General features: G+C 41.0%; 1 protein-coding gene across 1 annotated transcript; it reads right to left on the bottom strand.

The window, feature by feature from the left end:
* Window positions 1–501: 501 nt before the first annotated feature.
* On the bottom strand, window positions 502–23,108 carry hip1rb (huntingtin interacting protein 1 related b). The gene is made up of 32 exons (XM_017413965.3): window positions 22,852–23,108; window positions 14,880–14,943; window positions 13,937–14,079; window positions 13,076–13,132; window positions 12,908–12,988; window positions 12,745–12,821; window positions 12,520–12,581; window positions 11,779–11,919; window positions 11,614–11,671; window positions 11,151–11,226; window positions 10,806–10,973; window positions 10,668–10,723; window positions 10,512–10,584; window positions 9,558–9,741; window positions 9,391–9,479; window positions 9,191–9,307; window positions 9,009–9,110; window positions 8,650–8,844; window positions 6,556–6,703; window positions 6,295–6,381; window positions 6,090–6,197; window positions 5,775–5,911; window positions 4,998–5,108; window positions 4,825–4,883; window positions 4,634–4,664; window positions 4,436–4,498; window positions 4,237–4,337; window positions 3,952–4,057; window positions 3,202–3,325; window positions 3,048–3,109; window positions 1,977–2,216; window positions 502–1,648 (listed from the first exon to the last, which is right to left on the bottom strand). Exons 1-32 carry the CDS (start codon window positions 22,933–22,935, stop codon window positions 1,640–1,642), a joined length of 3,213 nt encoding a protein of 1,070 aa, XP_017269454.1. The 5' UTR covers window positions 22,936–23,108; the 3' UTR covers window positions 502–1,639.
* Window positions 23,109–27,103: the final 3,995 nt, after the last annotated feature.

Below are 27,103 nucleotides of genomic sequence, written 5' to 3' on the forward strand. Positions count from 1 at the left end.
CAATTTATTTTTTAAATAATCCTGTTACTTTTAATACATCCCTCTTCGAGCAAAGGTGCTTTGTGATTTGAAGTTTTCATTTTTACAAGCGCGCATGAAGGCAACATCCCTTCTTCCAGATTCGCTTAAAGTTCTACTGCGCATGTCAAAATGTTGGTGTATTTGATTACCATCTATGCTCATAAATTGCCTTTCAGTGCCACACCAAAACAAGTCAGTGAATGTAAAAGGCGTGCATTCATAAATATATATTTTACCATACTTCTAAAAAAATTACAACGTATTAAAGTTGTCCTATGTAGGCAAGAACACAAACTACTTATTAGAAATGTTGCTTTAATCACTACTGTACTGATTTATACATGCTGTAAATAGACAACTGTCTTATATTGTACTGCAGCTGGCTTATTATATATTACCTTTTCAAACCATAACTGATCATTTTTAATCAAAGTATACCTTAAAAACCGAAAAGGTTGTTAAAACAAAGGCGACACAGTGGCAAATTAAATCAGACATTTATTGTGTCTTACATTTACACTTCTTACAAGAAAAAACCACCAGTATTTTTACTAAAATATATTAACAGATCTGAGAGTATAAAGACATTTTGCACAGAGGGACAGAAAAAAAAAACAAGACAAAAAGATGCATTGTAAGACCCTGTAAGGAAGGCTACTGAAGGCAAAAAGAGACTTGAAAACTTTGATATTGTTTACCAACTTACCCTACATTTTTTTAATTTTCAGTCTAAAATAAGCATTTGGTAACTAAGGACACCTACATCCAATATCTTTTTGTGCAAGCATTAAATCTATCTATCTTTATGCTGTAAAATGATATCCTGGTTCTCATTTAAAGGGACATTCAAGAGATAAATGCAGTCAGTTGCACCTTCCTATACAGACTGTACATCTTTACAGGTGTTCTTTAATGCATTTGTAACATATATTTCAAGGCCTCCGAGACAATCTCAAGTTAAGAAAAGAAGTTATTTTGCACGCAAAGGCAAAGCTAGAGGTATGTCGAACTTCTGCAGCAACATGTGCACACATTAAGTGATTCCCCAGTTTCCTTCACCACCATTTACAATGAAAGAAGCAAAACAGCACGGCGTGCTTACACGAAGAAAATGAGTGATGTGCTCAGCAACAAAATGTTCAAAACGGTGTGCAAAAAGGCTGCCATAAACATGATCGAAACTAACTGTTGACCTCCAAGTACAACATATGCTGTATGCATTTCTGGTCAGAATTAAAGACTGTATTCTTAAAAAAAGGAGGAGAACTACTTAAATAAAAAAAAGATAGTAACTCAGAAAACAATAATTTAAAAACAACCTAAGAGAATATATATTTATTCTTGATGTTAGATATTAAAATTTAAAGAATTACACATTTAATGTGTGTTTATGTTACGAAAAAAAAAGAGGGACAAAAATATAACCCCTGTAGGCATAAAAGGTCAGAAAATGATAATAAAAACCTGGCTACTGGGCCATTTTGGTAAGAAACAACAAAACAAAACAAAACAACGAGAAGCAAGTTGACACACAAGATTGTCGACATGCAACTTAAAGGAACTGTTCACAAAATCCAGGCATCTTGTCGTGAAGCTTTCCCATCCTCTGCTCCAGCTTTTACTTGAACTGCAAAAAAAAAAAAAAATTACTCAAAAGCCACATTTCATTTTTTGTTTTCTTCATAAACCTTACTGTAGAAGCTTAGGCAGCTTTATGTTGAGCTTAGGTACTTATGTAAAAGGCAGTCACAACTTATTAAGAGTGTTTTTCATGAGAAATGTTAGTCAAATAAAAAATGTAAGCACTTAAAGTTTTATTTTATCCATTAACTTTCTGTTGATACAGTAGCATTAAAAAAGGACAACTATTCTGTATCTTCCTGTCGTATGTGAACTAAAATCAAGCGTGTTAAACCATTAATTTAAATCTTAATTCATTAAAAATCTGCACTCACTGGGTTTTTGGGTGGGATGTTGGGTTTCTGAGCCAATGCAGGTTTCTTCGAGAGAGCAGGCTTGCTGGGTTTTGGCGACATGTTGAGAAGACGGCCCGATTGGACCAGCGAGGACGTGTCCCCGTTCCCCTCAGAAATCTGCTCCGGGGGAACTCCAGCCATGTCGTAGTGTTTCTTCCTCAGTTCACCCAAACGCAGGCGCTCGTTCTCCAGCTGAGTTTCCAGTTCCAGCACCTTCACCTGAGAATTGGAGATAACGAGGTCACTGACTAGCACTGCAGCATTGAGATGTTTTGTTTTAATCCCCCCCATGAGTTTAACTTATGTCACATGACCAGAAGTGGCTCATGTGGACCATCTGGCCCTCAAGATCTCAAATGGAACAAAATAAAACTGCGTTTTATTTATAACTTTTGAGGCACGAGTTAGTTTCTCCCATTTCAAGCAGCGAACACCAAGTTTCAGACTGAAATAGAATTAAACTTTTCTTTAACATTTTTATTAGGTCTGCTGCAGCCATTTACTGTTTTATGCTTGATGCAGCCATATTGGATTTTGAGATTGGGAATTCTGAGATCTTTCCAAGTCCGAATTTTGACTTTCCAGGCATTCCAGTTGACTTTTTAAAATTTGGAAATCAGAAATGTTGACTTCTGAGCCCAAATGGACCTCACAATAAAGCATGATAGTTTGTAGCTTGCTAGCTGTGCTACAAAGTTATCAGAAAAGGAAGATTGAAGCTATGAAAGTGTTTTCCTACACATTTTTACTGTAGGCAACTACATAGGAAGGTCAGCAACAAAGTTTGGCTACATGCTGTCAAATATGAGAAATAAAGCAAGCATTTTTTTTATAGATGCTTGTTTATGTTGAATACTGTTGCCATTTTAAATTTAATATGTGGCTCTTTAATTCCTTCAACCCGGTCAAAATAATCCCCTGGAAAGACAAAGTCCATGTCAAACCAGTTAAAGACTAATTTCATTAGACGCCCAAGAAATGTGAAAGTTCAAGTAAGGTTCACACCCGCATGCATCGTTTGACATCATCCTTCACGATCACACAACTTACCTGAGACTCCATTTCTTCCTTTCTCAGCTTGATCAGAGACATCCCCGAGAAGTCCATGGTTTCTGCTCATTCAAAACACACAACACGAGAAACTTTGACACAGAAGTTTGTCAAAGATTGAGATTGTCTTTCACGCTAATAAAACTGCGCTCACCTTTTTCATCCAGGTTCTCCTGACCGGTCCTCGTGGAGCCTACCACATTGGCAGCCATCTCGTTGACGTGACGGGAGGCCTGCTGGAGAACCGTCAGCTTCTTACTGCTGCGATCAGCCTTAACCTGAAGGCAAAGGAGAGGGGTTCAGATTGGTTAAAGCAGGAGTAGTAAAAGCTTTAGGCTTACTAGTTCAGAAAGAAGAAAAAACCCCTCTGTTGCTCTTCTATTCAGCTGAGTTTCTTTACTCCTTTAAGATAAACAGCCATCAGACGTAAAGGGCCCTTGATGATGGATTTGATTTATTTTTATTACCTATTCTTCCACAATACTTAAACGCACACAGAGCTGACTAAAAAACTAAAAACCAACAGCTGTTAAAAATCCCTAAACATGTTTTTCGTTTTCTGTATTCAACAACTCAGAGTTCAGGATTCAGTAAAACCTGATTTCTGGAATAGACCAAGTTTAGACGCCAAACCAACTCCATTAATCTGATTAAAGTTTTAAAGCACGACAAAACTGAGTGACAAGAGGTAAACAAAAGAACATTATAATAATAAAAACAAACTGTTTCCGCACAAACAAATATTTGGTTAATTTACAGAGAATATTCCCACCCTAAAGAACTTAACTTTTCAATATCCACCATTTAATTTATCCCAACAGCGCAGTAATATACAGCAATATTAGTTATTTTAATGCACTTTAACAGTCGTAAACTCCATTTTTCTTACATATCAGACTGTTACCTTTGACGCAGCGACCAGCTGTGCCGTGCTTGCAGCGATTTCGTGAGAGCAGACAATCAACTCCTCATATTTGCCCGTGTGCAGCACCACCTTATCAGCAGACTCCCTGCAAGGAAGCAGGTAAAATAACACCACTTCAGTCCCTCTTCTGCGCAAAGACTGCTGACTGGGATGCTTGAAATGCTCGACAACGTTTGACCATCTACAGATTAGTGCTTGTTGCGTTTTGCTGCGCAGCTGTAACTGCGAAAAAGCAACTGAACGGGAAGATGAAGAGGAACTTACACCAACTCCGTGGCTCCCCATCCGACAGCCTTGGCAGCAGAGATGAGTCCCTCAGTCCAGCGAGAGTTTCGGGCATAAAACTCCTTAATGCTGGCTGCACCCTTCAAAAAAAACAAAAAAAAACAATATTGATAGATGAGATATTTTTATAATGGAAGAAAACATCAACTTTGGGTTTGAAATAAGAGCCGTGACTCACCCTCCCACCCTCGACAATCTCTTTCTGCAGGTCTGTGGATGCTATGATCAGCATGCGGATGGCCTGAGGGAGAGCGGAGGATAAAATAAGAAAAACTTTCCACATTCAGCAGCATCACGATCGAAGACAATTTACAGTGTTCAGGATCATTTATGATCCTTTGGAACAATATTTGAAAGGAGATAAAAATCCTTTTACCTTCATCAAATCTGTGCAACTGTTGAGGATTCTGGGAAAAAAGAAAGATTGATATTAAAATATTGTTTACATATTCAAAAAGATTTAACCAGGGCACTTTAAATAGATTTTTAAATCCTGCAGCTTGGGGTGTAACAAACAAACAGGTTTTTCATGGATCTAAATTTAAAAATGATTGAAAAAGAACAAACCTTTCATTGACCTCCAGTTTAACTCCTGTTGTGTCTTTTCGTGCCTGATTCATCATTTCCTAAATTCAAATGCATATGAAATAATTATCATTTATAAACAATACACTGTTCAATATGACGTAATCGAACCAACAATGCAGTATTTGTACAGATTAAAGTATATAAACACTTACATCAATTCTGCGTACGGCCTCTTCAATAGCTGCTGACGTTGCTGCCATTTCCTTGTCGACCATATCGCCCAGTTCTTCCTGACGGATGTCCATTCCTTTCGGCCTCAGTTCCTGGACAGAAAAAAAACCAGTTTGTGTTAAGATTTTAAAACTGATCCAGTTGAATATTTGTTTACTGTGTAAACATGTAGCTGATGAAACTGAAGCCTGAATGTTACAGGTTTAAACACATTCCTTAACATTTGAGCACAGAGAGTTTAAAAGCTTCAGGTGGTGTGCCTTAATTTAGCTGATGTGCACAAACCACAACTGTGGAAACAATTTTACTGCAATCTCATATTACTATATTACAGAGTGACATCCTGAAATCCTGTCAGAGATAAATACGGACATTAATGTGACAAAAGCCGATCACATCCTTCCCATATCATCAGTTTTAACCAAGGATTATTCAGAAACACTAGCAGACCTTATGGTGTCCGGTTCAATGCTCAAACCAGGCTGTATGTCAGATTTTAGATTTGTTCATTTAAATGTAGAAGCAGGACATCAGAGCTGATCCCAACTGAGCACTTGAAATGCTTTTTAATGCTGTAAGTGAACCGGTTTGTCACAGTCTGCCTACATGTGATCAGATCACCAAGAATTCGTGTTCATGCCAGGTATGAGTCCCGACATTCAGGAAGTGTTTTCTTTTTAGGCATTCCCTTTTTTTTAATAGGATGCTTTTGCAGATGCTTTTTCCCAAAAGCCTCCAGAGATAGTAGTTTCTCTCACCTGGCCCAGCTGCAGGATCTTCTGTACAATTATGCGAACAGAACCTGGATCTGCCCTCTGGAGGGAGGTCTTCGACTTCAGGTCCTTCAGGTAATTCAGACTCTGTGTGGCACAACCTCTGCAATTTTCTGTCAGTCCTGGAAGGACGCAAAAAAGGAGAAATCCACTTTCATCCACATCTCTACACGTTTTATTCAGTAACAATGAACTGTCCATTAAAAAAAAACTAAAATTTTATTTTGCATGTCAATAAAGTTTGTCCAGAACATGAAGTCATTTCAGAATTATATATTTTTTTAAGAAAGTGTTCCTTACGGTCTGCATGGTCAGTGGGCGCCATGTGTGCAGTAGCGCTGCCGTTAACAATTGTGTCCGCAGCCAAGTGGGAGAACTGGGTCAGAGCTCTCAGCAGCCCTCCAGCATCTGGTTACAAGAGCACGAAGGAAGAAAGCATCGACTCACATTAGAAAACCCGACAGCGTTTTGAGGTCGAGTCGACTCAGGAGCTGAAGAAGCTCACCCGCCATGTCGTGCAGATAATCTGCATGGCCCTTTTTCACTTTGTCGATGGAGCTCAGCGTGGCTTCTGCCCGATTTATGAGGTAATCTGTGTTTGAAAGAAAGCCAGAGGATTGATTAGATTCTTTTGTTTTGTAAGGTGTTGGTAAAATCTTCCTTTATAGAATGCACTGCCACGTCAAATACGACTAAATTTAGCTGTTTGCTTCTCAATTCTGACATCATTTTGGCTTTCTTTGTTTTTGAAACAGCATCAGCTGACCTGGAGAGCTGGTGCAGCGGACGTGGAGGGGATCATCCAGCTTGGCCACAGCATCTTGGATGATGTTCTCAGCTTCTGTTATGGTGCCTTGAAGCAGAGCAAACTGCTCATCCAGAAGCTTCTTCTTCATCAGCTCTTCCTGGCTAGACTATATGCCGGTCCACAAAAACACACACACACACAACAGAACATATAAACATGGATATTCATATATTTGTCCATGATAGGTGTATTATTGTAAAATGTGTGGCTCTGTGATGTTTTGCATTTTGCAGACATCACCATGATGAGTTCGACCTGCTGTGCATGTCGCTGCTCGTGATCGGCTTCCTGTTGGATGCCGGCCAAACGAGGCATTTGAACATTGTCAGCTGATGTTTAGGATAAGGCTGTTTAGAAAATATCACGGAACATCTACATTTCACACTGACGTTTCCTGTCTGCCTCAAGTTACAGCATTACAAAAAAAAAAAACCAGTTACGCTTGAAATTCATTAGGCTGTAAAGAAAGGCGTCATGGCTCGCCGATCTTACAGAGTCCAACTCCTGCTGTAGCTCCTGACATGCCTACAAATGTCCACAATGTTACTTTTTTACACTCCAAGTCAGAATATTTAGAATTAACTATAATGTATAGCATCATTTTATGTTCAAATATAAGAAAATGTTGACTTCAAGTGGATTTAAAACAATATTTCTTTTGAATCAGGGTTCTGTGGGAAGGTTATGAACAATTAATATTTAAGCTGTTGTGAATAGCTTTTTGAGCAACCTCAGTTTGGAGAAATAGTTCAACTCTGACTAAACAAACATAATGGCTAGTCTGTGTAAGGCCAAGATGGATTTATTTCCAGCCTGGAAATCTCTTTGTTGCAGCAACAGACAAAAATACAACAGACTGAGAAGGATGCAAATTTAACAAGCAATCATTAAGGCTGTGCAAATGATCCTTAAAACTGAAAAAAAAAAAGAATCAAACAAAAAAAAAGCTTTAAACTGAGACATTTTGTTGGAGTTTGATGGTTTGTTACAGGAAAGATTTATGGTAACCAAATTGGATTGCTGCCATTTCAAGACAACTCCAGACTCAAGAGTTTTATAGTGGTTCAAGCTATTTTATAAACTTTTACACTGAAGTCAAGCTCACATTACACTCTTATTCCATCAGAAATATTGTGGTGCAAAGTGTGTCAGGCTGAAAATGCTACAGCTAGCTGCTGCTGTTGCTACTTGGCCTTGAAAATAAATACATACTTTTTTGTAAAAACCCATGAAATGTGAAATTCATGGCAGTGTAAAGGTTTATAAAATAGCGTTTCCTTGAACTCAAAGCTGGTCAGAAACCAAACTGAGGCTGTACAAAAAGCTACCTACAACAGGTAAGATATTAACTGTTCATAACCTTCCGACTGAACCATACTTCAAAAGATCTGAACTATCTCTTTAGGATAGCTTCAAGTGGAAATATAATTGATCGAAAGTGATGTCATTTATCCTCAGAAGAATGGTACAATAAAAAAATTCAAGTTGTTTACAAGAAATTATTTATTATACACATATGCCATACCTGATATGGTATAAATTTATTGTGAAACTTTCCTTGCACGAGCGTTGTGACATGAGAAAAATGCTGTAAACCAGGATGAAATATGGTTCTTCTGCTTTACGGTTCTTGAAAAACAACAAGCATCTTTCTTTGAGTCAATTTAAAGGGTTGAAGCACGGATGCTTTATGTCGAGGACTCTTTATTTGGCCACTCTACAACGATTGACCCTTCTGTCAGAAAGGCTTTCTTCAGGCTGAGCTGTTTTCATGAGATGCTTGTGAAATACTCTTTACAGCTTTTATGACTGCAGAATCAGATGCTGCAAACTACATTAAATTCCTCAAGTGTCCATTTATTTGTCTAAAGTGAGGAAACTTTCCCATGCGAAGCATTTAATCTATGCAACTGAATTATTTCACATTTAGAGTTTCTTAATTCAACTTGCTCAAAACTTTTGTTTGTGATCCGGCAGGAGCTAGATCCAAACTAATACAGAGAGGAGACAAATGTTTGCAGTGCAGAGTTGGGCTCCTCTGTCCGGACTGACCTTCTCCTTCAGTTTGCTCTGCAGCTCCCCCAGCTCCCTGCTGCTCCGGTCTCGCTCCTGCTGAAGTGACGACTCCTGCAGCTGCGACGCCTGCCGCAGAGACGACAGCTCCGCCTCCTTCTCGCTCACGGATCGCAACAATCGCTCCTTCTCCGCCTGCAGAGCTGTCATCGAGCTGTTCATTTGCTCCGACGTCTGGCAAAAGAAAACAAAAAACACACACACAAAAAAAAAAGAGACACACAAGAGCGATGAGAGAAGCCAGAAGAGGCAGATGGAGGGAAAGTCCATTCAGAAATGGCTCAAACAGAGAGAACTGTGATTACTAAATGAAGCTGAATTAGCAGATGCATGCTCACCGTCTCGCTGCTCTGAAGAGTCGCCTTGATACGAGTCACCTCTGCCATCCTCTCCTGCGCTTCTCTTCTCAGCCTCTCCATCTCAAATTTCTGCTCCTCCAACTACAGAAACAGCAGCTTGGTTTGTTATAAATCTATAACTCACATCCACTCACACCGTGCTCCAGCGACTCAAAACCAACCTTCAATTCGGCCTCCTGCTTTATCCGTTCCACCTCGAAGGACAGCTGCTGTTTGGTCCTCTCCACCTCCTCCTGGGTCTGCTGGGTCACTGACAGCATCTTCACAGTGTCTGCACTCTGTTAGCACATTAACACATTTAAGGCCAGGTGCTGACAGAGAAGTGAAAGCAGACATCTCTGGGCCGGTCTGGAGTGTGTACCTTGCGGAGCAGTTCAGCGTGGCTGCCCACCAGCTCTGTGTGCTTCTCTTTCAGCTTGTTGTACCGCTGCTCCGTGGCCTGGGCCCGTTCTGAAACCACACGAGAGACGTGATGAGAGCCTCATTCTGCCGTTTCTGAACAAAATCTGAGACTGCAGCAGGTCTTACTCTCTGCCTCGATGAAGGTGGACTGTAAGCTCTCGTGTTCTGCGTTCCGGCGTCGAGTCATCTCCAGCTCCATACGCAGCTGCTCATTTTCCACGAGAGCACGCTGTTTCTGCACACGCTGCTCCTCTAATTCTGCCTCCAAACTGTTGATTTGGGACTTCAGCTGTGTGACGTAGCGCTGAGCCTTCAGGTGTGCAAAAGTCAGAGATAAGTGTACATGCAGATTGTTTATTTTACTATATAATATATTCTTAAAGTCTACTTCATTATCACTTGCTGCCAAAGGATAAGGCGAACGTGATAATGTTTTTTCCCATGTCTGCGTTCATTTGTCGAAACATCTCATGAATCACTGAAGAGATGTTAATGAAACTTTCAGAAACTAATCACTGGATGAACATCTAAAACGGAATAACTTTTGGAGCCAACCCAATTCAAGATGGCCACCACAGCAAAGCAATCTTACCAAACACAAAAATGGCTAAACCTCAGTCAATTTTATAGATACCAAGCTAAAATTTGGTGTGGTAGTAGCTGAGAATTTTCCACAACACATACTTCAAGTACTAACAGATCGCCCCGGATCTCGCATGAGATTAAAAATAACATTATGAGCGAGGTATAACCAAAATGGCTATAGCGCCATCTTTTCTCAACATAAAAAGGATTTTAGCCAAACTCTGGCCTGAAAGGCGGCGGGTGATATGCATTCCTTCAAAGAATGCTAGGCCTTTCATTTAGTTCATATCTAAATCTTGCTCGACTCCAGATCTTTTTACATCAAGTGGACTCTCATCACCTCCTATTCGGAAGCTACTTGGCACATTCTACATGTTCAGGAGCGGTGTGACCCAGATTCCTTCACACACAGATCAACATGCCTTTTGTTGCCACACAAACAGAAAAAAAAAAAAACCCTGACAGTTAAGCGTCAAGACACACAGAAGTCCTTACCTCTGCTTTGACTCTCTCCAGCTCTGCTCTCACCAGCTCAAGGTCCGACTTCAGGGTGTCAATCTGCAGATCCCTGCCGGACAGAAAGCCCACCATCACACTGTGCTCCCACTCAAAAACCAAACAACTCAACGTGTGGAAAAACATAACGCTTACCTGTCGTCAAAGCCTCCGTTTGGAGGTCCAAACGTCTGATCGAATATGTCCACTTGCTGAATAAAAATATACAACAAGACGTTTAGACAACAGAGATTGGGCCATTACTTCTGTGCATCTGTGTTCGGTGTGTCGAACCTGCGGCTGCGCCTGGATGTTGGATGCCGCGGCGTCGCTGACCTCGATGAGCGGCTCAGGCTCATCGTCATCGTCGTCTTGCTGCTCTGGTTCATAGTCGTCGGGGATGACCACCACTGGCTTCACGTGTTTGGCCAGTGCAGCGGCGTGGAGGAAGTTAGGTGGAGACTGAGGGAGTCGGACGAACGTTAGGCATTAAAACCAGCAACACCATACCATCAAAATCGGGTACAACGAAAACCAAAAAAAAATGGTGGCCAAAACAGTTAGATTAACATTGAGCGGATCACAAAGTAGTGGTATTGGGTAAATAATAAACCAGCAGCACTCTGGTTCTGTTCTTACATCAGGCAGCCTGGGGATCTGGATCAGTCTCTTGAAGTACACCATCTCTCTGGCCCTGCTGAAGAAGGTCTTAAGGCTGTTGCAAGAAAGGAAAACAAGTTAAACTTTGTCTAATATTCACCTCAGACCAATGCTCAAAATACTGCACTATAGTGACAGTAATGACTATTTAATTATAAATCATAAATGGGTTTTCTTTGTCATACTGCTGGTAGAAAATAAACTATGCCACAAAGTCACAAGGAATGTTAGACACTTCAAATGGCAGTCTGTGAAGATTAACCTGTGAAGGACTTTCTCTGAACCATGAAGGCCATGAGAATAATACAAAACACGCCGGTAACACACTGACAAAAGGTGTGGGGATGAGATGATGTGGTTAAGAGGGGAAGGATTCTGATGCAAACTTCCACTGGTTAAAAAAAGAAAACTGATGCATTCACGCTTTAAATCGACGACTCACCTGTTGAACTGCTCGCGGAAACGATCGCGGTGTCCTTGTAAGGTATCGGGAGGGAGACCTGAAAATGTTAGGCAATTTTAGATTCACATAAAAAAGGGGAAAATAGATACTTGAGTTTTTCAGTGACTAAAGAATGAAAATATTCTCCAAGGTTGTGGCTCTTACAGGCATGCAGCTTGAAAAGCAGCTTGACTTTGAAGTGGTAGAGCTGACTGCAGTCCTGGACCACCTGGATGAGCGGAGCCAGGCGACACTGGCCTGACGTGAGGCTGGTGACGGCGATGGACGAGTTCAGCTGACGTAACACTGCAGGAAGAATCCAAGCCAGGCATAACGGGCACGTTTAAGTATCTGTGATGTGAGTCATCTGCCATTTATCTAACATTCATGGATAAATTTTTTAGTTTCCGTGCAGGATTTGAAGTGCTGTTAAGAAGCTGAAACATGTCAAGTCCTTTTAAATGATGACAACCAACTGCACTGATAACAACACTACTTTCTGTTTTCATATTTATAAATTGAAAATCTTGAACTTAAGCTGAGAATGTCACTAAATATCATTCACAACAAGGTTGCAAATTTTGTTTCTGTAGCTGTGATCCTGAGCCTTCACCCTGCAGGCCTGGGAGGAACACGTCATTACAGCAAAATAGGAGGAAATCACTAATGACTTCCCACTGCAGGCATTTCCTCATCAGCAAAGCAACAAACAAAAGCAGTCAAGGTGGAGTTCAAACTAAACCCAGTCACCAAAACAGGCCCCTCACAGTAACGCCTTTTGGATCGGCTCTTGTTTGCGCACAAATAGATAATGTCTGCCGGCAGCAGTCCTCGCCTGTAGCTCAGGTTTCTCCTGCTTGGAACGGCAGGATGGGGGTAAAAGGTGGGAGGAGTTTTTGCTTTCACCTGTCTCGGCCAGCCGCAGCTCTAGGTCCATGTAATCAAACACCTCCACGGTGAGCTGGAACCTGCAGGACAAGGCGATACCTCCGTTAGACAGAAACAAAGGCCCCGCCGAGACACACCTGACCCTCTGAAACCTGAAAGAAACCAGGCTCGTTGTGCTAACAAGCACAGTTTATTGGGATTAATTAATTAACTGTTACTTTTCTGCAGTGTTCTGACACTTACACATTATTAACATCCGTTCCCGCAGTCCGCTCCAGGACTTCATCTTTGACCTCCAGGTTTGGTGGGATGTCTGTGTACTGCATTGATGCAAAGTTCGAGGTTTGAACTTAGAAAGGTTTCACTGCATTACTCACAGGCGACAAGCGACTTCAAACACATTTACCTTCGAATGAAACTCCAGTTTTTTGCAGAGCAGCTTGGTGTACAAACCCACCAGCTGTCCATACTTGTCATGAAGGTGGCCCTGAAAACCACAGGAGCAGAAACAACAATAAGCTTTTGTAATCAATTTAATTACAATTTTAAAAAAAAAGACAACGCAGGGACCTACCCACAGTTTTCCAACTTCAACTAGAGAGCTGTGATGTCTCATACAGTCCTGCAGAACCTGTGAAGGGTGGATAAAAAGCTCAAATCAAACTTCAGATGATACATAAATCATTACATTCAAAAGCAGCTCAAAAAGCCTTAATCGTGTGAATGCTCGGTCAGCTTTACTGACTCTGTTTTCCTGTTTATAGTTTCTTCCATACCATCAAACTACTGCAGTATACTTTGTGCTATTTTACCAGTCAAATGAGATATCATTCTTTTCAAAATAATACTTTATTTACAAAAATTCTCCCTGCAGAAATACATCAGGAGCTCTTCGATTTCTTCTAAACATTGTTCTCCTTAAAATCTGCTTCTGCATACGTGCTCTAGTTCTGTCTTCTTTTGCTTCTTTTAGCTTTTAGCTACAGTTTTGTTATCTTAGATTCTTGCTTTAGATTTTAGCTTTTGGCTACCATTTTACTTTTTAGCTACTGTTTTGCTTGTTTTAGTTTTTCACCATTCTGCTGAATTTTGTTTGTTTTCTGATTGAGCATCTGTTCTGATTCTTTCAAAAAAAAAAAGATTCTTTCAGCTTTCATTCTGCTTGTTTTAACAACTTAGTTTCAGCTTCCCATCAGTAATTATAATTCAACAAGATTTATCAGTCATTCAGTGCTCAGCATTCACGCTGTGTTTTCACAGAAAATGCAAATTTCCTAATCATGTTTGCATTTTCCTTTTATATAAAACCTCCTAGTACAGATTGATGTCCTACATGTTTGAGTTTTTCGGTTTGTGCTCATATTGTTCCCTCATGTTTGAGGCTGTTGCTTTTCGGAGGATAAGGAGAATGAGACGGCTGCTCTCGGTTCCTTACATTGCGGTGGCCGTCTCGCAGGACTTTGTGCAGCACGTGGCAGAACTTCCAGCACAGGATGGAGCTGCTGGCCAGAGGGAAACCCAGAGAATAAGACCAGAAGGTGTAGGCTCCCTTCTCCCGGTGCGTGCCCAGGATGATTCCTGTTCTCATCATTAAGGAGGAAAACCAAAACCTCCAACAGGACAGCAGCTTAACTGAGATGGGTTAAACGTTTGGTGTGGTTGTATGCTATGAAACAAACCAAAGCTACAGATCATTTTAACTAGCATTTGTATTTTGCCAGCCTGTCCAATAATTTATATCTGTTAATGGTTACAACTAAAATGCCTCTTTTAACTACTTTTAGGAAATGTTGCATTCATAAACATCTGATTAGTCCAGCTCAATAAGATAACGTGTTTATGGCTGTTTCTGAGTTTCATCTTTAATTTCTGCAGCACATATCGACCCACAGAGCAAGTTAAACCACATCAGTGGGTTTAAACCCCAGCTGGCTTCCTGTAATTTATCCTAACAGTGTTTTATTGCCACTTAGAGTTTACTCCGTAGGGACATTCAAAGGGATCACGACTGGAATAAGTGAAGAATCACAGCTTTAAACAACTAACAACCAGTTTCAACTCCTATAATAATAAATAAGCTTAAACAAGTCTTTAATCGCAACAAATCCCAGTTTACTATAGGAGGAAAAGTGCAGTCGTCCTAAACTCAACCAGAAGATCAAATTTAAACAGCTTCATTAGCCTCTGGTCAAAGGATGTAAAAGATTTGCTTATAAATGATTCTGAGCCTTTTTCTTTTACATCTGTCATAATTCTCTTTTATATTCTTGTCAAAAACATATTAAACAATATAAACCCACCTTTTTATGAAACTGTGTGCAACTGGATGATCGTTTCAAAAATCCTTGCAAAGTAAAAGAAATTTTAAAAAAGGATACGTCGGGCATGCTTCTCCTTCACAGGCGTCTCTGTGGAGGTGATGGCTTTGCTGATACTGCTGAGCTAAAAAAGAAAGATAGAAACAAACAAAAAAAAACGTTAAGGCCAGTTACTGAATATCTTCAGTCTTTATCGACACAACAATCAGCTGTAGGGCTGAGAAAACACGCCTCAAAAACCATGTTCTCATGACAACGCATGCCATTTCTGGGATATGTTCTGTGTCATTTAAACCCATTTTAAGAGTTTTTGTGAATGTTTTTTTTTCCTGTTAAAATGACACATCAGGTGGTCAGGGTAAAAATAGAGAGCAGGGTGTCCATTTTAAAATACACGTGCTGAAAACATCGAATATAGAGTAATGACAGTAGTGCCTTTTTCTGTCCAATTATTATTACCTATTGCTATAAAAAGCAAGCTACCATTTACTGTAATTGTGTGTGTGCATGTGTGTGTATCCATTTGGAAAATATCCCAAGAACCAATTTAAACATTTTATTAAAACTCTCACAAGAAGTTTGTTTTACAATGAAAGAAAAAATAATGATGCTGTCAGCTGTACATATAATTGTGCAAATGGACTCAGCTGACCACAAATCTGAATAACTGAAGGATAATTACAGTCTATTTTAATAATGTAAACATAGACTAACATTAGGACCCCAGCGACAAATGATTAGAGAGTCGACATGTTAGAGATACAGAAATACAGAGCCAGTAAAGTCATTTAAAACTGGTGACACCTCTAAGTGTTATGTAGATAATGAACTGGAGAGGAAGAGCGACTCTGCGTCATGTTAAGACAAAACAGGCTGCTCTGCAACCTGTTCAGCAGGTAAAACCAGCTCTGCTGAGAAAGACCAGGAAGAAAGAAATAGATACACATGTTCAGGATCTCTGTGTCCTCCTGGTTTTTATCTGCTTCAGGTACAGTAAACACCAATACAGGCTCAAATCTGCTCTTTGGGGCCATTCTAGTACCTCCATCTCTGGACCAATAGTGCTTTAGTCTTAAAGCAGAACTTCTCAGCTGAGGGTATTCTATTGAATTCAGTTTATTTACTTAGTTTCAATTTCACAACAAAAACCAAGCTCAAGCTCTACAGAAACACAATAAAGATCCAGATTTCATGTCTTATGTCCCATGTCCAATAAAAATATAAACAACATAAATAATACTACTGATAAAAACCCCATCAAATGTAGGTAACCCCTGCCATGAATTAAGAGGATTCTTATTTCAAAAATCAGGTTAAAAAGACAATCGTCTTGAGCAACCAAAGAAACTACCGGCCTGTAATTACTAAAACACTTACACAGTTTCTCACTTTTATATCAAAGTTTAAAAGTTCACTCATATGAAGACAAAAAAAAAGACAATCCAGACGTGTAGCTCCACAAAGTCCTCTAAAATACAAATAAAAACCTTTAGTTAAGCTACTGCAATCATTTAACACGGTTTGTTAATGAATCTCTTTTTCCTTCTACTTGTGTTTTACACCGAACCACCTATTAAGATTTATGATTCGAAATGACAACAAAAAATCAAACCCTGCTGTTGCCTTTTGGGTTCATACAAAACACATTTTAATGCTCCGTGATGAGAGACGGTATAAACTGAACTTCTGCAACGTCACCTTCAGTTAAATGCTGCCCTGCCTTCAGTCACAACTCAGGGCAAAGGCATTCATGTCAGTGTTACACAAGACAGTAATCCTAAATACAGTTCAGGCATTACTGCGGTTCAATCTTGGCTTCTTTTAATCTAGCTTTAAAAAAAATGCTCTTTAAATATAAGCATGTGACTCTGACAAGTAGACATCAGGATCATCCCTGCCTTGTCCTGCTTGAAACTACGCTGACATCACTGGGAGAGGCCTTAATTCAACAACAAACTATGAAACTCGCTTTAACACATTTGGAGGCCTGGGAGCTTAGATACATGAACACACAACCATCAACACATACATGGTCTCCTGGAAAGAACAGAGAGGTTACTGTGGCTGAAAACTGAGGTTCAGATTGAGACCGAGGTCCTCCGGTTAATAAGAGACTCCCCCCCGACACCCCCACCCCGCCTCCTTCTGATTCAAATGAACTCCGAGACCCTCGTTTACACAGGGCACGTGAAGGGGGCCGGCGTGGAAGGTTTGTGCCACAATGAGGGGTTTGTTGGGGGAGGAAGGCGGACAGCTGGGGTAGAAGATCGGGTTGGATGGGGGGGGGTGCACTCTGGCATACAGAGACTGGCACAGAAGCCCCAACAGATGGCTGCTGAGCAGCGAAGCTACAGGGAAACTCTCATTGTACATTCAGCATGGCCCGTGGTCAAAAAGCAGTGAGACGGGGAGGACATCCGATGCAAGAGGAAAAGTGGAAGGTGGTCCCAAACTAGCAGATTATCTTCAGAATAAGGGATTACTGAGGCTGCAGTTATTTTCTCTAATTTGGTCTACAAGACAACAGATACTAAAGCATACATTTTCACATTTAAGCAGCTAGAATAAGAGAATTTTAGTTTTTGATTAATTACTTTCCTCCCATCTAAATCAATTAATCATCAACTTTTCTGTAATCATTTCATTAAAACTGTAACATTCTTCGTTTTGCACATGATACTTTTTTTTTCCCCACAAAATCCTCCCCACACAGACACCTACAGTATCCCACAGTCAAATGCATGTTAGATCAAACCCGAACTTTCTAACAAAGCAGTTCTAAGAGTCAAAGATGTTGCTAAAACTGCGTGGCGCCCAACACCGTCAGCATCTGGTTTAAACGACAGCAAATCCTCCTCGACCAGCAGGCAAAGGGAGGCGAGCAGGGAAGGCCTGGACAAATCCTCCCGTACGGTCTAACAGCAGCTAGCATTAGTGCAGCAGCACACTCGCCCCACAGTCCACACACACCACAGCGCAGCCCTGTAAGCTGCTTTAATATACGAGGCTCCACGGCTGCTCACCGTGTCATCTGTGCGTTTCAGCAGGCAGTCCATCGGTTCGAGTCAAAACATCAGCGCCACTCCTCTGCTGCTCATCTCTGGACATAACGCCTCGAGGTGAGAGCACTTATTGCGGATCTTTATCTGCTTAATTCAGACGGTCTGCTGCAGGGGATCTGACTGACAAGGTCACACGGCTAACACCTATAAGCTCAGGTTAGCGAGAGTCACAATTCATCTGGATCATGCATCGACTGTAGAAAGCCAATCAACAAACTGAGAAGTGCACTGAAGGGTTAAATATCCTCCACTCCATTTGCAGTGATTGCAGATATTTATACAAGCAATCAAAAATAGATTCAGCTTAATATTTCGCAGGGACTGTGTGGATTCGCTCTCTTCAGAGCCAGATTTTGTGTCCCTTTCCCGACCAAACGACGCCAGCTCGTCCCACGTCAACGCAGGATGGCTCGTTTTCCTCTGCTCCACCGTCTAAACCGAAAGGACACTTAATTTATAAAATACAAGCCCTCTGTAAGACCATAAGCCACACATGCATAAAATATCTGTACTCCTATACAAACTGTCACTGCGTCCATCATTGACTTCAAACAAAGAAAAATGTTGCTTTGAAGGCAGCTATAGGGATGAGCAAAATGCTAAAAATGTATATTTCTCCTTAAAAAAAGTTCACCCTAAAAAGGAGAATGTTACTTTATCACCCCTGCAGTACTGAACAAACTAAAAACTCACAAGCATGAAGGTTATGATGTCTTATTGGGTTGAAAATGTGCTTTTATGGCCAATGAGGTTCTGTATATTACATTAAATCATGCAACAACAGATAAATTGTTCTTCAGCAGTCAGTGAGCTGATGAGGAGCGCATGATATTCATATTCAAAATCTCCACAGATGCACAACTAAGATTGCACACGTAAAACTATTATTGTGAGTAAAAACACAAGGATGTTATGCATATCGTGAGCACATGTTTGGTAAATAATCTATTTGGTATTCTATATGAAAGGTACTGTTTAACTTTGAAATAACTTTTCTTATGAGCACGTTTTTTTTGGATTTTTTTTTTTGCAGAGACACACTTAGCTATAGAAGTTAAAGCTAACCAAGTTAAATTTTATTTAATCTGTGGACGGGAGCGGACACAAAATCCCACAAGGAATAACCAAAAACCTGAGTGTTTCATTAACCACGGCATTTTTAGTCACTTTTTACTCCCACTCAGAAGCCGTGTTTATCACGGACTCCCTCATGGGCGCTCACTCAGGCAACCGAAGCGAAGGAAAGCAAACACGACAGTACAAACACACAGGACTCAGAGATATTTCACCTTGATGCCGAGGTCAAAATAAAAAGCAGATACGGCGGGGACGAGAGTGACGAGCAGCAGAGGAGTTTCAGTCAAGCCAGTGGATGAATCAGCAACCAGAATACTCTATAACAGGAAAAAAAACAGCACAAGTCCTCCCCCTCCTACACAACAAACCCTTCAGTTTAACAAGCTACAAATAAATCTGTCTATCAGCCGTACAGCACACCAGTGGAAATGTCAGACCTTATTGTGAGTCATTTGAATCCCAAGTCAGGATGTCAGATTCCTTCTAAGCTTCATTTGCATGTTATCCATTCAGGAGAGCAGTAGAGAGAGGGCTCTGCAGCATCGTTTTAACAAGAAAACAAGCCAAAAAAACCAGCTCCTGTCTCCATATTCTCAGTATTCTCAGCATGCTGTGAGTTGAAGCAACACGTACTTGTTAGACACAACACGCCTTGTGCAGCTTTCGTGTCACAGGACAGAAAATTATGGTTTTTAAGAAGGAAAACCACCTGCTCGTTGCCACTCGCTAATCAGCACCGAGTCGAACCGCGGCGGTGGAAAAAAAACTGTTTTGCATTTCTCTAAACAACTGTGATTACGCTGTTTGTAAACGCAGAGTGCAAAAAGCCAACAGTTTCATATTTTAAAGTTAAAGAATTTTTTCATGGACTTTATTCTCCTCCCGGTCATTTCTTTTGCTGCGTTTCAGTAATGAACTTGCTAAGACTTCGAGGCAGCTGACAAACCTTTTTAACCACATAAACAACAGGCCTAATATACCCCCCCTCCCTAAAAAATAATAATGGTGTCACGTCACCTTGGTGTCAAACCACCTCTGTCCCATGCAGGTAATCCAGTTTCAGCTCTGTAATGTTTCATGGATCTAAAAACAGATCAACTTCAATTCTCCTGTTTCACCTCAGTACAGGGGCGACACTAGGGAGGTAAAACAAGGGTTACCCCTAACAACCTGGCCCCCTATTTAATTAGGATTAGTAGAACTTCATAAACGTAAAAGAACAAACACTGTTCTTGAGCAGTTAGGAGTTAAACAATGAAACCTCATTTTATTTAAAATTAAAACTCAAATAAGGACAACCTGTTAAAAGCCAGTGTCCTCAGTATTAGGAGGCAGGGACTCAGGAGGTTAAATGCATAATATCTCATTTTTATAAATATAAATGTAGGAGAGGACAGGCTTTAATAAGCTGAGTAGTGTCTGCGCTGTTCTCAGTGAGTAATGACTGTAAATAATAATTAAAACAAACAGCTAAAGTACACCTGTGTCTATCAGAATGTGATTCCTCAGCTCCTGTACTGCTGTATTTTTTCAAATAACTCAAACCTCCTGAAATTCTGTTCGGTCGTTTAGTTTTGGTTGTGCCACCCCAACGTTAACACTGACCCCCTGCTTTGAAAACTGCGTCTGTGCTTGACAAATGGGGGGCGCAGAACTACGATCAGTCGAGCCGTCAGTCCTGCAGGGTCGAGCGGGGTGTGCGAAAAGCTCTGCAGACGTACACAGGAACCACAGAGTGAGAACTTCCTGTCACATCTGAATCTGAGCTTTTGATCCGCTCCAGGCCAGGAAACTGATGTTAGCTGTTCATCTGCTAAACCAACAGTGGGTTAAACCCAATTAAATCAGTCCCGTGGGAATACCACGATTTAAAATCACAACCCCTCTACAAAATGTGCCTCCTTATTCAAACAGTGGCGCATTTTCTCAGAAAACACAAAGACATTAAATCTCACCTTCAAGTCATTAAGTTGTCAGTTAATAAATCAACTCATTCTGAAACTGAGAGCCTCAAAACACAATTAAGTAGTTTAAGATCTTTTTTTTTTACGCCATTCAGATTTCATATTTATATCACCAACCTCCTGTCTATGTTTGATCCCAAGATGACAAGGCGGAAATCTTCGACTACAGGTGTTAAAATGTTAATAGTCACATACGGCGCTGCCACAAACAGATTATTTTAGCAGAAGAATAACTGGCAAATTACTAAGATTTCCTTTTATGGCTCCATCCTGTTTGTTTCCCCACCACATTAGGTTTCAGATCTGAGTCACCGGCAACTCTGATAGTCACCTTTTTTCTTTGTAAATTTAATAGATCTCTGCAGTTTTGTTTTGTATTTTTTGGTGTTCAACCAAACCACGCGCACAATACTTCTTCTGTGTTAAGTTTCGAGGCCGAGTACGAAAGCGGTTAGTTTGATAACAGCCCCGAGACACTTTTAGCCTGAAAACTAACATGAAAACGGTGATAAAAGGTGTCATTTTGTCGGCGTCATCCTGCTATTCTTATGCTACGGGAACCAGTTCATCCTGAGTTTATCTGACTGCAGTCAGATAAAGTGACAGGCGTGACTGCTAAACTTTCCTCCTCCAGCTGTGGAACAGGTTTTAATTAGCTGCACAAACGGCTGCTGCTATCTTAGGATTGCTCAACAGACGTGTCTTATTGCAGCGTAGAATAAACTTTGTTTTGACTAAAAACCTGTCAAAGAGTTGTACAAATAGCCTCCTCTCGTGTTTTACTGTCCTGTTTTACATTTATACTGTTGTGAACACCTTGTTATTTTAACTGCCCGCCATCATAAGTCAGAAGGAATAATATTTGTGTGTTTGTAGTGTTACCTACACGAGCCAGGGGAGAGATTTTAATGAAACAATCAGGAAGTAATCACTGGAAGGACCTGTACAACAGAACTACATTTGGGCTCAGTCTAATTCAAGATGGCCGCCACAGCTAAGCAACCACAAAAATTGGCAACAATTTTACAGACACTGAGCTGGGAGTTGGTGTGGTGGTAGCTGAGAGTCATCCGAGACGCACACGCCAAGCGCCAACCGATGACTGATGCGTCTTGTTGTTTTTTTTTTTTAAAGCAGAAATGCCTCAGCGGCGGTTTGAGCACCTCAGATCCACCTCTCCCTGCCTGTGATTCAAAGGCAAATAAACCATTTACAGAAAGGTACGCCCAGCAGAGCGAAAGGCTCGGCCCATTCCAGATAACAAATAACACCCGGCCAGGCAAGGCAGACTGCTCCACAGTTTGCTTTGTTACTCAACCTGGTGTGAATCTCATGTCTCTCAGTCACTCTGGGGAGAAGGCTTTACTGGCTCCCAGGATGACTTACTGCTCCAAAAATGTAAACAAACAAAAAAAAGAGTTTTAAGTTTCACAGCTTCTGGTTAAACTGGAGTGAAGCGACCTCACCAGATCACACAAGCACCTGTCCTGTGACAGAAAGAGAACTGATGACAAGACAAACCAAGTGTTCAGTCCAAGCAGGAGGCTTTGAAACAGAGATGCCTGTAATGGAGGAAAGGTGGTCAAACAGGAAGGACCAGAAAGTAAGGAATGAATGGCGACTTTCAGGCTTCATGTCAAAGATGTTTCATTAAAAAAATAAAAACATTTTAAACCGCAGTTTTACACTGAAAGGCGTCTGAACTAAATTTAAATAAAGTTGCAGGTTTGTTGAATAAGGAATTATGTCATTCTGCCTTCAGGTAAATTATTTTTTCAGGCCCTGATTAATCATTTAATATCTCTTAATGTTGGCCTATGCGTTAAAGCCCCCGCAGGTCCGGTTCTCCCCCTCTCCTCCTCTCCTCTTCCTCTCCTCTTCCTCTCCTCGGTCAGAACCGAGCCGGTCCAGTCTCCGGCTCATCTTTACCTGCTGCTTGTCGAAATGATCCCGCTCCGCTCCGAGGTGCGCCTCGGTCCTGCGGCTCTTCACCCGGGTGTGAATGCTGTTCATCCTCCCAGCTCAGCGCGGGATGGTCTCCCTCCTCTCAACAACAACAAGAACAAGAAGGAGGTCCGGATGAGGAGGGAGCGCCTCGGTTCGAGCTTCTATCTGCGGCTGACTGGGAGCGGGTCACGGACATCTCCGAGCCTCATTACTGCTGATGCGCCGCGGCTGAAGGAAGAGGAAAGGCAGCGGCTGCTGACGTCACGTGGAGGGATCCTCCCCCAGAAGGTGGGGTAAACACTCATCATCATCCTCCTCATCATCATCAGCGCGTCCTCTGCATCCACCTACAGGCAGGTCCAATTGGGCAGGTCGTTGTCTCCCCTCCTCCGCGCGCTTCTCTCGTGTCAGGTCCAGTGTCGCCATGTCAGTGAAAACCCTGAACGCGCCGGGATTATTTGTCCGATAATCCCGAGTCTGAACGTGGGTTTGAAATCTGTCAGGCAGCGAGGACATAAACCCGGAAATTCACCTGAAGTCAGGGGACAGATCTGATGTTAATTATCTGCCTAATAATTAACATCAGATCTTTGTTTTAATTCTGTTGATTAATAAACTGACAATCACGGATTTGTTCCTGTTTTTACATGATGTCAGTGAACACATCATTTACCTGCATTTCCTGTGTGAACACTGAAGACTAAGGACTTATTACTTTACTTCTACTTATATACTTATAGTATATAAGTCATTGGCTAAGGGACTTTACTGAAATCTGGTAAAAAAGCTGAAACTGAGATGCTAAAGCTAAAAGAAGCAGCACACTAGCTTAAAGCTAAACAGAGCAAAAGGCTAACTGAAAGTGGCAAAAGTATGGCTAAATGGAGCAGAATGGTAGCTAAAAGCTCAAAGAGGTAGAAAGAAAGTTAAAGGTAGATTAACAGTAGCTAATTAGAAACTAAAAGTAGTTCAAGGCCAAAATGTTGCAAAAGGCTGCCTAAAGGTAGCAAAACAGCTAAAAGCTAAAAGTGGCAAAAAGACAGCTTAAAGCTAAAAGTAATAAAAGGCTGTCTGAAAGTAGTAGGCTGATAGCTAGAAGTTAAAAGTAGCAAAAATACTAGGTAAAAGCTAAAAGTAGCAAACGACTAGGTAAAAGTATGATAGCCAAAATTAGCACAAAAGCTAAAAGTAGCAAAATGCTAGCTAATAGCAGAAGAACAGTATTTAAAAACTAAAAGTAACCCAAGAAAACAAAAGTAGAAGAAATACGCTGAAGCAGATTTCAACCAGAATAATGTTTTTTTGAGGAATGGAAGAGGTCTTGGTGTATTTTGATCAGCACCTATTTGTAAATAAAGTTAAATATATATAAAAAAAAAACTATAAAAGTTACAAAAACCAAAAGTAAAAGCAGCCATCTCCTTAATGAGCTGAATGTTTTGATATCTGAACGGCTAAAACAGCAAAAGTAGTTTGACTGCAAAGAAGGTTAAAAAAACAGAGAATTACTATTTATTATCTTACTTTTGAACAACTTTAGGCCTTGTCAGCACAAAAACACACTTTTTCCAAAACAATCTTTTTATTTGTTTCTAAAAATATCTTTATAAACGCAGTGGTTTCCTTAGAAACGTCTTCATCTACATGGACACACCGAAAGTGACCCAAAACACTACAGGGCATGAGAAAAGTAAACAAGAAGTGGATGACCTTGTGTAGTCGGAACCTTTGGAATCTATTCCTCTAAACTGGTCACATGAAGAGCCGTCTACAACAGGTAAGACATTCATTTTTCATAATGACGTTACATCACTTCCAAAGATATGAACTATCCCTTTAGCGTGTAAATTGGGAAACAAGAACCCAAAGGTTTGAAGGTAAACGTGTTCACTCAGCTTATTTAGCTGCAGCTGATTGTTTATGAGGTGCCAAACACAACAGAACTGACTAAAAACGTGCGACTCCACACCTCAGACTGGTGTGGGACTGCCTGACTCAGTTCTGTTTGTTGCTCAGTTTAATCCATCGGTTCCGACCCGGTACTGGTTGTCAGATCTGATCATGTTCTGGGTGTGTTATGTGGTCCATGTTTAGAGAAGAATGGCTATATTTAACCAGAACTGAACCTAAAAACAAACCCAGACCTTCTGATCTGAAAGTAAGAAAGGTATCCCTGTTCAGCTGCAGCGGCCGGTCGGATTAACTGGATAGTTTCTGGGTTTTTAGGGCTTCTATGGGGGTCTAATAAAACAAAATGTTTCATTTTGTTTGTTTATATCTGTCTTTTCTTGTTGTTCTGATTCACTTATTTCTCCTCGTTTAGAAACATTCCCATAAATTTCCCTTTTTCTTTTAATTGCTGAGTCACCTGCTTCAAAAGACCTTCTGATATCTGGAATAACCTGATCTTAAGCCAGAATCGTTGAACCCATTCAGGAGTTTCAGCTCCAGGAAGCAGAAAGTCAGGCTTCGCATCATCAGTGCCGTTTGTCCGCAACCGATCCCCAAGAACACCTGACTGAAGACTCTGTGAAGGAAATATATTTTATGCACGTTTTAAAGCTCTCCAAGGTTGGAAGGCAGGAATTTCTTGTATTTATTTTCCCATCGGGCGGGGCACCACCTGTCATGTTTTGTTTTAAAGTATGCAGGCAAAAGAAACACACGGTCTGAGGAGACAGCAGGGTGGAAACAGAGGGACGTGTGGTCTGTCCAGCAGGACGAACCGGCTCTTTCACATTTTTCTGCCTTGTCCACACTGACACACACACCACAGATCTGGAAAAGCACAGCAAGTCACATCCATAGATAAACAGACGTGTGTGTGTGTGTGTGAGTGTGTTGCATGAAAAGAATGTGGTTGATGTCCTGACGTTACGCCGAGTGAATGAAGTCACGCAAGAATAATATTCTGAACCTTTGGGTATGTCTGTAATGGACAGATGGAGAGATGGAGAGGTTCCTGTGTTCATTGTACACTTTAAATATCAAGACAAACACACTCTTTATGAACACTGAACTAAACTGTGGTAATCTCTCATTTTCTACATATTTATTTATTTATTTTTAGAAAAAGCTCCTCCTCACGCAACAATGACTTGAGCAGGCATCCATCAAATCACGTGGTCTAAAAGCAGCACTTTCAAATTTCATCCACTAGACAGCAGTAAAGATCAGCGCATTATCAGCATTTTGCAGAGTCTCGTTCTCAAATGAGTGGTTCTCAAACTTGACAATGAGTCATACCATTAAGACAACCTACTGATCTACTCAAACCTCTAACCTAAAAACCCAAACCAGGTTCTTTATCCTGAGCTCAGCCCTTTCGACCAACCCAGCTGGCTAAGCGGCACACAATGAGGCCTGGGCCAACATTGGGTGAAGACCCGAAGAACCCGAAGCTACACGACCAAGGACGTGTTTTAAAATTCTAACAACAAACCTAAAGACATCTGGATGGCCAAATAATTGTAATAATTTAACAATCTTTAAGTTTGCCTTGTCTTTATGATGGTTTCTTACCTTGTTGTTGTAAATAGTCAATAGTCAAAACCAAAGTTTGCGTTTGAGTACCACTACAGGGATCCTGAGCACCACCAGTGTTACTTGTACTCATAGGTGCCATAACAGGGGGGGTGGGGGGCAGCAGGGAACCATTGGTCCTCCCACTCTACAGTCCTGCACCCGACTGCTGTGACTGACATCTCCTTGAGACAGACAGAGGCACAAACAAAGCCTTCGACATGGAGACAAATAACTGTGCACGTTGTTTGTCTGGCATTAATTTTGAGCTTCCCAGTTTGCAACAGCACTGCACGCAGATGGCAGGTCACTATGTGAAGAAAAATGCAGACAGAGGAGCAGAAGAGAGTGAACATCTTTGAAATAACAGAAGGAAGGAAAAAAGAAATTGGTCAGAGAGTCCGACTGCAGGTTTCTAGAGTTTCTAAAAGTAGAATGGGAGGCAGAGCTTTCACTTTTCAGGGTCCTCTCTTTATGAATCAACTTCTAGTTTCTGTCTGAGGCTGACACCCTGTCTACTTCTAAGACTATACTTAAGTCTTTCCTGATAAATCCTATAGTTAGCTCGGGTTGGCTTGGGTTTCCTGAGCTCTCCTTTAGTTCTGCTGCTATAGGCTTAGACTGCTGGAGGACAAACTGATCGTGTCCTCACTTTGCTGCTGTCTTTTCCTGCTCTACTCTCCGTGTTTGTATTTGTAATTATTTCCATAAT

This window comes from Kryptolebias marmoratus, linkage group LG1, assembly GCF_001649575.2.
Source record: "Kryptolebias marmoratus isolate JLee-2015 linkage group LG1, ASM164957v2, whole genome shotgun sequence".
In the NCBI taxonomy this organism is placed as follows: Eukaryota; Metazoa; Chordata; class Actinopteri; order Cyprinodontiformes; family Rivulidae; genus Kryptolebias; species Kryptolebias marmoratus.

What these genes read in the sequence shown, in the direction of transcription:
- hip1rb (XM_017413965.3), bottom strand. Translation starts at nt 22,935, where the DNA reads ATGAACAGCATTCACACCCGGGTGAAGAGCCGCAGGACCGAGGCGCAC. An exon ending in GCCCACTGACCATGCAGACC is followed by an intron (nt 5,912 to 6,089) that starts GTAAGGAACACT and finishes GCGTCCTTCCAG; the next exon opens with GACTGACAGAAAATTGCAGA. An exon ending in AGGCCGTACGCAGAATTGAT is followed by an intron (nt 4,884 to 4,997) that starts GTAAGTGTTTAT and finishes ATTTGAATTTAG; the next exon opens with GAAATGATGAATCAGGCACG.